This window comes from Leucoraja erinacea, chromosome 1, assembly GCF_028641065.1.
Source record: "Leucoraja erinacea ecotype New England chromosome 1, Leri_hhj_1, whole genome shotgun sequence".
Taxonomy (NCBI): Eukaryota; Metazoa; Chordata; class Chondrichthyes; order Rajiformes; family Rajidae; genus Leucoraja; species Leucoraja erinaceus.
This window is the reverse complement of record NC_073377.1, coordinates 10212496-10224699: the sequence shown is the minus strand read 5'-3', so window position 1 is coordinate 10224699 and position 12204 is coordinate 10212496. Positions and strand designations below refer to the sequence as shown.

The following is a 12204-nucleotide window of genomic DNA, read 5'->3' as shown; positions in this document are numbered from 1 at the left end:
GCAGGAAGACGGCGCTAGCACTGCGTTGGGGGTTCCCCTTAGTCCTCGCTCGCTCGCGAGTACTGTCCAGGTGAGGCAGGCAGGCGGGCGGGAGGAGGCTTCCGACATTTGCGGAGCCGTTAGGGGAACCCACTGTGCAGTGCTGGCGTGGAGTGCGCTGCAGCCCGAGTGCAGGTGAGCAGCAGCCCGAGTACAGAGAGAGAGAGAGCGAGGACCGCTAATCAGCGCCCCGCTCCCGACTCTGCATCAAGCCCGTCAGCATCAGCTGCGGGCTGAGGGGGGAAATATGCTGCACCTGCCCGCTCAAGAGAGAGTCAGGGCAGCAACAGGCGGTAGGACCGCTTAGCGGGCGGTCCGCAAACCCGACACCGGGACCGAGCCAGCCCGCTAGCACCTGAGCAGCGGGCTGGATGTGTGGAAAACCCGGCGGTGGAGCGACATCGGACTGGGACGTCTCTCCACCCAGGAGGGGGAGAGACAGCCGCCTGAGCTGCAGGAGCGGCTCTTGGGCATAGGAAAGGTGAGTTTGCAGTTGTGTTTTATTACAGATTTCAGGAACACAACGCAAAAAACTCGCAAAGAGAAACTGCCCCGCTCCAACTCTACCAGCGGGGCAGCAACCGGCGGCAGCGTCGCTCGCAGAGCGTTTTCGCTATCCCTGAGACCGAGCCAAGCCAGTCTCGCCATAGCCTACACGGCGGACTGGGAAAGCGGACAGGAAGCCAAACGGCCGGTCGTCTCCGATTCGTCGGAGCAGGACATGTCTCTACCTAAGCAGAGAGAGACAGCCGCCTGAGCTGCACTTAACAGCTCCTGGAGGAGAAGGTCCACCGGGAACAGCAGCGCTCCCGGCGAGACAGGACAGGCACCTCCTCCATAGTGTCGTTCAGGCACTGCCCTTTGCTACCCTCATACCACGGGTTGGAGCAGGAGGCTAGCATTGGTGACCAGGGCAGGGCTGGTCTGCAAATGGGGCAGGCGGACAAAATCGAAAGTATGCATGAGGTGCAGGATCAGGAACAGCTGTTGGGTGTCATGGACCGCTTCATAGCAACCCCACGGGCTGGAGCACCGCCGGAGCCAAAACAATGGCAGCCAGCAAGAATATACAGCAATAATCTCTGAAGGGAAATACAACACCTGCCCTCAATCTCAAAGATGCAGGCTTGAGCAAAGCCCAGCAGCGGAGGCAGACTCACTGCTATTTGGGAGAGATCTGAACAAAAAGCTGAAGGAGATCGAAGAGGTATCAAAAACCTTCGGCATCATGAGGGCAGGCCAAGGGACGAGCAAACCACGACTTTCAATAACCTAACAGCAGCACCTCACGGCATCTACCAGTCTATGTCTAGAATATGGGACTGGTGAAAGCTTGGGGCCGCACTATCCCCAAAGATCTTTTAGATCAGGGCCCGCCGCGGACCCCCTGGAAAATGCGCCCCCCCCCCCCCCAACGTCGCCAGCACATCCTCAGAACAAAAGCACTCAGAAAACAGAAAACACAAAACCGCCAATAACCATGGAGGTAGGTGGGTCTGGTTCCTACCAGCATATAGAGCGCTTTCTTGGACTATCTTGGCTTTCATATTAATTCAGTCCACGTAACTAGAAGGATGCCAAGAGACAACATAGTTGAATTGGCACAAACAAGCACAAAGTAATGGTCAATCTACCAACTACTCGACAAATAACAGAGTAATTGGGAAAAAATGGTACCATTTTCTGTCTACATCATTCAGATGTTAGTATCAAAAACAACATATAGGTTGTCATTGAGCATCTCATGAAGTTACCCACTGAAGTAATATCAGAAAGACAGTGGTGGGGTTACCACTTATACTGGGCATTAATTATCTAAAAAATGTTCGGGTGAATTTATGAGTTTAAAGCACTTGCATGTATGGGTATAAATACACTACACTATGGAGGTGGCCTATATTAACCATATGGCAGCATAAAGTCGGTATCATATGAGAAGTTGGTCAAACCAATTTGGCAATGGTATATCCATAGATGTATTTGACTATCAACAACTTACCTGGGTGGTAAGAAAAATACAGTGACAGACACCAGGTCACATAATATTAAGGACTACATCAATTAGATGTTTTCATATAAAGTTAACAAAACTATTAAGCTATATGATGCAACAGATATTAATGCATTTCATTGTCGCTGTACTGTACACTGACAATGACAATTAAAATGGAATGTGAAACTGATATCGATTATTTGCATTAACGCTATATCACCAGGTGTTCGGGGATGTCCTATGTATGTCGCGGGGGGAAACCAGACCCTCGGCCAGTGGAATCCTCATTAAAAAAAAAAAAAAAAAAAAAAAAAAAAAAAAAAAAAAAATTTCTCTGGGACAGATAGTTCCAGCAGAAAGATCGTCAGCTATATATATTAACTTTTCTGACCTATAGGTCATGTTGTCATTCAAGAATGTATTTATAATATTGATAGACAAATGCGTTCACGCTGCATTGGTGAAATTAATTCTATGTATTTTTCCCTTCTGCCTCACCAATCGAGAACAACGCACAGTAAAAAAGGATTCAGCTTCAGGTATTTGATAGTACCTGACGGACTTACGCAGCCCTTGTTTCACTTCACGCCATGACATGGCTGTTGAAACTTGGATGGTGTTTTCCAGTACCCAGAATTATTAATATCGGAGTCGGGCACAAATCAACCTGTGCCATGAGAAATAAGCTCCTGAGCTGCAGATTCTGCGCAAACCTCTGGGACTGGGATTGTTATACTGAATAATCAACACCATGTCAGCATCCTTTTGAACATCCACTGGACTACAACAATTGTCCAGCATCAAGAGAAGTACTGCAAGGATAAAGGGGAAAACCTACTCATCCGATACAGGTACTACGAACTGGAATTCCTGGAGAACCTTCATCATGATGAAGGATTCGGCTACAGTGCCATCAACACAGCTAGAATTACCCTGCCTGTTCTTTTTTCAAAACAGCTACAGGACAACAGGCCATGGGGTCACTGGCTGGAGGGAATTTGAAGGGTATTAAAACTCTAAAACCCCTAGACTAGGTACACCTATAAATGGGATGCCAGTCGTTAAACCACACTTCAGGGGATCCCACCAGCCAGAGCCCTAAACCTGAACCTTCTATGCACTAAAAACATATGTTAAAGGCACATGGAGCAGCACAGAGTGTCCAGTCACTACTCCTACTTCAACTGGACACCATGCTCACAGCTTCAGACCAGATCTCAATCATTTGTTCAGGGAATGGTCAAACCAGACCAGGAACACCTTATCCAGTCATAAAACCGGGCTACCCGCCAGAAAAACACGGTATGTGCCAAGACCCTATTACCTTATATAGACACAACCTAATTATGCGAGGGAGATGAAAAGCCTTGTGGGTTGGTCACAAAACACCTTGTGGTCGGGTAACAAGCCTTTTTTGAAATGGCTCAAGCAGGTTAAAGCTCCTGGGAATAAAACTAACATGTATAAAGTTGTCATCCCACAGGAGAAGCTTCCACGTCAACGGCAAAAGAATGGACGTGCCTGTAAACCACATCCTGGCTACAGCAGAATAGTGGGGGTAAAACGTTCAGAGAGAAATAAATTATAAACTGTTGACAAAACCTGTTTTATTTGCAGGAAGATTCCAATCTGCAAATATTCAAATTAGCCAAGGGGAGCATTTAAAATTCTTCAGTGTTATTGTAAAAATACCATTGGTTTTTTCCTATAAACAGAATCATTGGTTGATTATGATAACACGCTTCCTCCCTCAAAGGCTTCGGCAGCGAGTGATATAAAGCTGTTACAACGGTTTGAAATCACAGAGCTTTGAAATCTTCACGAAGTCACTCACGTGACTCCGAAGTAAAATAGTAAGATTAAACGAGAACTTACCAGTTTGAAGTTTGATCTGTATTTTATGAGGAGTTGCGATGAGGGATTTCGTGCCCTCCGCTCCCACCCTCATTACATGGATCAAACTGATAATTGATGTCTCTTTATTCTTTACTATGTTACTTCAAATACGTGTCTGTCTGTGATTCCACACCGCTGCTTTGAAGTTATGCCGCAATGCGTCCTGGGGCGGGCTTCTTCACGTAATCCCTCATCGTAACTCCTCATAAAATACAGATCAAACTTCAAACTGGTAAGTTCTCGTTTAATCTTACTATTTTCCTGCCTTCTCCCCATAACCCTTGGCCCCCATTCTAATCAAGAAGTCTTAGGAGGTTGAAGGGTTTCCTTCCACACTACAAAGATGAACAGGATTGTAGGTTAACTTGGCTTCGGTAGAAATCGTCCCTTGTGTGTAGGATAGTGTTAATGCAAGGGGATCGCTGGTCAGCATGGACTATCATGCCGAAGGGTTTCCTCCCACACTACAAAAATGTACAGGTTTGTAGGTTAACTTGGCTTCGGTAGAAATCGGCCCTGGTGTGTAGTGTGAAGGAAAGTGCTAGTGTACAGGGAATGCTGGTTGGCGCCGACTCGGTGGGCCGAAGGGCCTTATTTGGCGCTGTATCTCTAAACTAAAACTAAATTCATTCCACATCTACGAAAGAAAACAGAAGGGTTGGATCTAATAATTTTGAATGTGATATTCATTCTGCTCTCTGCCAAGAAGTATAATATTATTGGTTCCAAAAGGTTTAGCACCTCATTTTAAAAGGTTATAGTTGTGCTGTTTTGCTTTTTGCTGAGTTCCAGCATCAACCTCACACAATTTGACTTGTAAAACAGCCCAGAAATTGAACTAATTTGCAAGTGTTGTGCATGATTGTGCCTCAATATTGATTACTGCTACGAACAGTAAATCCAGCAGCAATTATTTGTCCCTGGATTTCTTCCACTATAAGCATTCAGCTTTGATTAATTCTGTTGAATACAACATGCACAAACATGAATTATGCCCTGAATTGTCAGCTTCACATTTAATCAACACCATTAATCATGTTTCAACTCTCTGCATTGAAAAGTACTGATTCAATGTTGTTTGTATAATTTTCCAGTTAAAAATCAGCTTGGTACAAACCTGCACATTTAATCCTTTCATTCTGATTCATTTAATTTATTTCAATTTAATTTATTCATGGCAGAAATACTTGCATCAGCGACTTCAAACATCAAAGCAGACCGTCCAATTTAAGTGAACTGCACTGACAAATCACCTTTGACAATACTCTAAATCTCTGTTAACAAACGAGTGCAGATCTATTTATTCAACGTGACCGACTTGTAACTCACGAGTGAATCTTCCTGTTCTTGAAGTGAGTGGAAAAAGTGATTATTTTTCCATTCGCGTAGTGTGTGCAGTCAGACGTTTGCTTTCTCAAGCCAGGTAAAACTTTTTAAGAAGGAACTGCAGATGCTGGAAAATCGAAGGTGGACAAAAATGCTGGAGAAACTCAGCGGGTGCAGCAGCATCTATGGAGCGAAGGAGATAGGCAACGTTTTGGGCTGAAACCCCTGGTTTCGGCTCGAAACGTTGCCTATCTCCTTCGCTCCATAGATACTGCTGCACCCGCTGAGTTTCTCCAGCATTTTTGTCTATCAGGTAAAACGTTGTCAGTTTAAAGCTTTCTTCAGCCTGCCACAACAATGTTGTCATTGGAAATGAAAAGCAAGGGCGAGATGGGTGTTTGAGTTAATATTGCCTGCTTCATGATAACATCTAAAGTCAAAATTAGCCCAACGTGCCCTCATGTCAAAAAGGATGCACAGATAGAGAGAAGACAGACACTTAATGCTGGAGTAACTCAGCGGGTCAGGCAACATCTCTGGAGAAAAGGAATAGGTGATGTTTCGGGTTGGACCCTTCTGCAATCTTCGAGTCTTCTTGAGTCTGAAGAAAGGTGCCAACCTGAAATTACATCTATATCTTTTCTCCAGAGATGCTGATTGATCGTTGAGTTACTCCAGCATTTTGTGTCTATCTTCGGTAAACCAGCATCTGCAGTTTCTTCCTACACCGATGTAGAGAAATTACTTTCCCTGCTTTCCTCATTGGATCAGTTTACTTAAGTTCTAGTTGATGCCAAATTACACAAAATTTGCCATTAGTTTTATGACGAACTACACCCAGTTTGTCCCCACTGCAAAAGAGTCTGAAGAAGGGTCCCGCCCTGAAACATCGCCCATCCATGGACTCTGAAGGGTCCCAACCCGAAACGTCACCTATCCATAAAGTTTGACGAAAGGTCCCGATCCAAAATGCCACCTATCGATGCTCTCCAGAATGTCCAGAAAGGACATTATTGCCATAGAGGGAGTGCAGAGACGGTTCACCAGACTGATTCCTGGGATGTCAGGACTGTCTTATGAAGAAAGACTGGATAGACTTGGTTTATACTCTCTAGAATTTAGAAGATTGAGAGGGGATCTTATAGAAAACTTACAAAATTCTTAAGGGGTTGGACAGGCTAGATGCAGGAAGATTGTTCCCGATGTTAGGGAAGTCCAGGACAAGGGGTCACAGCTTAAGGATAAGGGGGAAATCCTTTAAAACCGAGATGAGAAGAACTTTTTTCACACAGAGAGTGGTGAATCTCTGGAACTCTCTGCCACAGAGGGTAGTTGAGGCCAGTTCATTGGCTATATTTAAGAGGGAGTTAGATGTGGCCCTTGTGGCTAAGGGGATCAGGGGGTATGGAGAGAAGGCAGGTACGGGATACTGAGTTGGATGATCAGCCATGATCATATTGAATGGCGGTGCAGGCTCGAAGGGCCGAATGGCCTACTCCTGCACCTAATTTCTATGTTTCTATGTTTCTATGATGCCTGACTGGCTGAGTTACTCCAGCACTTTGTGTCTTTTTTTGTAAACCTGCCTCTCCAGTTCCTGATTCTACTTTTTGTCCCACCCGTTAATAGTTGAAATGAACTACGCAGTCTGGAATTATGTTATGCCTGATCTGTGGAGGCCAGGGGAACTGCAGAGGTAGGGAACTGTAGAAGCTGGGGAACTTAAGAAGGGTCTCAAACTGAAACATCACCTTTCCATGTTCTTCAGCAGTGCTGCCTGGCCCACTGAGTTGCCCCAGCACTTTGTATCCTTTTGTAGAGGCTGGGGAACTGTAGAGGCAGGGAACTGTAGAGGCAGGGGGACAACAGAGGCAACAGAATTGTAGAGACAATGTTCTCAATGTTCACATCAATGTTCTCCAGAGATGCTGCCTGACCCATTGCTTTACTCCAGCACTTTGTGCCCTATTGTAGAAGCAGAGGAATTCTGGAGACAGGGGAACTGTGGAAGCAGGGAACTGCCACCACGTCAACTGCGGTAGATGAAATCAGGTCTACGCGGTGATAAGTGCCTGGCTGCTGACTTAACCGTCACCTGCAAATCTAGGCTTTCTCACCAGATTCAGATTCAGATTCAATTTTAATTGTCATTGTCAGTGTACAGTACAGAGACAACGAACAACAGTGTACAATACAGAGACAAAGAACATAATGATCCCACTGGTTTGTGGCGAGCTGCTAGAGCTGCTGCCTCACAGCGCCAGAGACCCGGGTTCGATCCTGATCTTGGGTACTGTGTCAGCATGTATGGCCCCCCCTGCGCCCTTGTGGGTTTCCTCCAGGTGTTCCGGTTTCCTCCCGCATCCCAAAGATGTGCTGGATTGTAGGTTAATTGGCTTCTGTAAATTGCCCCCAGAGTGTAGAGAGTGTGATAACATAGAGATAGTGTGAACGGATAGACACATTGTGTTGCAGTAACTCAGCGGGATATGATTTGGGTACAGTTTTGGTCTCCTAATCTGAGGAAAGACATTCTTGCCATAGAGGGAGTACAGAGAAGGTTCACCAGACTGATTACTGGGATGGCAGGACTTTCATATGAAGAAAGACTGGATAGACTTGGCTTGTACTCGCTGGAATTTAGAAGATTGAGGGGGGATCTTATAGAAACTTACAAAATTCTTAAGGGGTTGGACATGCTAGATGCATGAAGATTATTCCCGATGTTGGGGAAGTCCAGAACTAGGGGGTCACAGTTTAAGGATAAGAGGGAAGTTTTTTAGGACCGAGATGAGAAAATCATTTTTTACACAGAGAGTGGTGAATCTGTGGAATTCTCTGCCACAGAAGGTAGTTGAGGCCAGTTCATTGGCTATATTTAAGAGGGAGTTAGGTGTGGCCCTTGTGGCTAAAGGGATCAGGGGGTATGGAGAGAAGGCAGGGATGGGATACTGAGTTGAATGATCAGCCATGATCATATCAAATGGCGGTGCAGGCCCGAAGGGCCGAATGGCCTACTCCTGCGCTTATTTTCTATGTTTCTATGTTTCTATGATGGGCTGAATGGCCTAATTCTGCTCCTAGAACTTATGAACTTATTTGCACCTGAAATACAAATTGGCCTTTAAACAAGCACCCACAGAAAAGAAAAACTTTTTTTTTGAAATAGGCCAAACAGAAATCCCAAGTCCAACACTAATTTCCAAAGCTCTACTAATGTTTGTTTGCACTGAGTGTCAGCTCTGGCCAAGCGGAAAATGCATGATTTGATGACCTTCTCTGCCTTTGACTGATCTGAAGCAAAATCCTAAGGCTGCCACTTGGCAGCCAGTTCTCACTTCTCCTTTCCTGTGTAGATGTAGTTAGCATGTGATTAACACTATGCTGTATTAATCCAAGTGAGGTCATGCTGATGTTAATCTTCCCCCATCGCTCACCGGAGCCACCTGGGAGAAGTCGAAACATAAGAACGGCGGCACGGTGGTGCAGCGGTAGACTTACTGCCTTACAGCGCTGGAGATCCTGACTACAGGATCTGTCTTTAGGGAGTTTGTATGTTCTCCTTGTGACCATGTGGGGTTTTCCCTGGGTGCTCCAGTTACCTCCCACATTCCAAAAAACCTACAGATATGTTGGTTACTTCGGCTTTGGTTGAAAAATAGTGCAGTACTCCCAAAAAGTTAATTTGCAAGTCGAATCAGTAGTAAGGAAGGCAAATTCGGAGAATAGTGCAGTTTATGGGGAATTCTGGTTGGCATGGACTTGGTTGGCCAAATGACCTAATTCCATGCTGTATCTCTAAACTAAACTAAACTAAACTAAACTAAGCAGGAGCGGGAATGGCCAATTTGACACCTTGCACACATTTCAATGTTTAATAAGATCGTGGCTGATCTTTTACCTCAGAGCCATCTTTCCCCATTAATCCCAATCACTTGATTTCCTCAATATCTATAAATCTATTAATTTTGTTTAGAGATACAGCATCAATACAGGCCGTTCATTCCACCAGGTCCGCAACTGCGAGCCATCACCCCGGACACTAGCAATATCTTACACACTAGGGGCAAGTCTCATTTTTTTCCAAAGACAATTAACCTACAAAGCCTGTAAGTCTTTGGAGTGTGGGAGGAAACTGCAGCACCCAGGGAAAACCCACGCGGTCACAGGGAGAACATACAAACCGTGCAGACATCCCCCTGTAATTGGGATCAAACCAGGGTCTCTGGCGCTGTAAGGCAGCAACTCTATAGTTACACCACTGTGCCGCCCCGAATATACTTGTTAATGCAATCTACTCAGGACACTGACGCTCCACAGGATCGAGAATTCCAAAGATTCACCACCCCTGGATGAAGAAATCTCAACTCGTCATTGAAACTTGCAGAATAATGAAAGGCACAGATTGAGTTGATGTGGAGAGGATGTTTCCACTGGTGGGAGAGTCTCGGACTAGAGGTCAAAGCCTCAGAATTAAAGGGCAATCTGAAAGGAGGTGAGGAGGAACCTCTTTAGTCCCTAATCTGTGGAACTCATTGCCACAGAGGGCTGAGGAGGCCAGGTCAGTGGATATTTTTAAGGCAGAGATAGGTAATTCTTGATTAGAACGGATATCAAGGGTTATGGGGAGAAGGCAGGAAAATGGGATTAGGAGGCGGAGATCAGCCATGATTGCATGGCAGAGTAGACTCGATGGGCCAAATGGCCTAATTTTATTCCAAAAACGTGTTAACTTGTAACTTGTGAACTTGTCTCTGTTCTCTGGCCAATCCTTTATTTTGAAACTGTGACCCACAGTTCTAGACTCACCAGCCAGAAAATAACCCAATCCTTGCATCCAAGTATCAAGCCACGTAAGAATAGCATCTTCACATTAGTAATTGAGTCAGCAACTAGTGACATGTTTACAATTGAATTGGAGTAACCAACTAAAGATGCCTTTAAAACGATGTTGGAGTTGACACCTTAATGATAACTTTACAACCAAGATTGGAATCACCAACTAAACGCATCACCTCACCAATATTGAGGTTATTAACTAATTACATCTTTACAACAGAATTAGAATTCACAAGATCATAAGACTTAAGACGCTGTCCCACTGTACGAGCTAATTCAAGAATTCTCCCGAGTTTCCTCTGATTCAAACTCGCAGAATTACGGTAATAGTCGCTAGTAGGTACTCTGGGCTCTCATGGACATTTTTCAACATGTTGAAAAATCTTCACGAGTCTTGACTAGCTTACCACGTTTCCCGAGTACCTGCCGTTAGTGTTACGAGACACTAAGAGACGTCCCGAGCTCCGACGTACCCGCTACGTACATTCCACGTGCTTACCACGAGTTTAATTTTTTTAAACTCGGGAGAGCTCTTGAATTACCTCATACAGTGGGACAGCCTTTTAGGAGCAGAATTAGGCCATTTGGCTCATCCAGTCTGTTCCGCCATTCAATCATGGATGATCTATTTTTCCCTCTCAACCCCATTCTCCTGCCATCTGCCTATACCTGTTGACACCATGTTCAAGAAGGAGCTGCAGATGCTGGAGAATCGAAGGTAGACAAAATTGCTGGAGAAACTCAGCGGGCGCGGCAGCATCTGTGCAGTCTGAAGAAGGGTTTTGGCCCGAAACGTTGCCTATTTCCTTCGCTCCATAGATGCTGCCGCTCCCACTGAGTTTCTACAGCAATTTTGTCTACCTGTTGCCACCATTACTAATCAAGACCCTATCAATCTCCACTCTAAAAATACCAAATGACTTGGCCTCCACTGCTGTCTGTGGCAACGAATTCCACAGATTCACCACACTCTGACTAAAGAAATTCCTCATTCTTCTAAAAGGTACTTCCATTTATCCTAAGGCTGTGCAATATGGTTGTTAACTCTCCCACTACTGTTAACGTCCTTTCCATATCCACTCCATCTAGGCCTAGATGCCAGCTAATCGCATTTTTACAACGATAAGTTGTATTTGAGTTAGCACTGATTGCCACTTTACAGAAGTGAAATATTTACTCATGCCATTTATCGGGATGCGTTGTGTTCATTTTCAATGTTCCAACTGTGTGTTTGAGAACTTCAGAATCTCCGCCACCCAATGGCTGAAAACCCACCAAATAAAGCAGTATCTTTACTTCCAGAGTATGAGTGTGGAGGAAAGGAACCTGCCTACCTGGCAACACAGTAAGGAAGGCACTCCTGAAGCTGTAACCCATGGTGTTAGCACCCAAGCAGATGTACATCCCTGCATCCTCCTCCTTTGCTCTGGAGATCATCAGTTTGTTTAAGTAAGAGCCATCGGGCCGGGACCACACCTCGCCGGTCGGCAACACGACAAACTTCTGCCCACCAACGTCGATGGTGGAGTTGTACTTGTTCTCGCTTCCATACTCCACTCTCTTTAGCCACTGGATCACAGGCTTGACGTCACTGCGGACCTTGCACTGGAAGGAGGTGGTCCCTCCGTAATCGACCGTGGTGTTTACGGGGTGGGTTCCAGTCAGGATGGGTTTGGACCTGGTGGTCTCTGCAAACAACAAGATAAGTGGCAGGTCGTTAGTGTCAAATGGCTGCACAAACTGCAGCATGCAAAGGCAAGTTACACCTCATCACACCCACAGCTACATTTTGTTTAGTTTAATTTATAGCTTAGTTTAGTTTAGTTTAGTCCATTAACCATATAACAACCATATAACAATTTACAGCACGGAAACAGGCCATCTCGGCCCTACAAGTCCGTGCCGAACAATTTTTTTTCCCCCTTAGTCCCACCTGCCTGCACTCATACCATAACCCTCCATTCCCTTCTCATCCATATGCCTATCCAATTTATTTTTAAATGATACCAATGAACCTGCCTCCACCACTTCCACTGGAAGCTCATTCCACACAGCTACCACTCTCTGAGTAAAGAAGTTCCCCCTCATATTACCTCTAAACATCTGTCCCT

At 45.2% G+C, this 12204-nt stretch overlaps 1 protein-coding gene across 1 annotated transcript in view; it reads right to left on the bottom strand.

The window, feature by feature from the left end:
* LOC129706666 (fibroblast growth factor receptor-like 1) overlaps positions 1-12204 on the bottom strand; it is a 350488-nt gene that overhangs the window by 18682 nt on the left and 319602 nt on the right. The window contains 1 exon segment of the mRNA XM_055651091.1: positions 11428-11781. Coding sequence (XP_055507066.1) covers positions 11428-11781 — 354 coding nt within the window.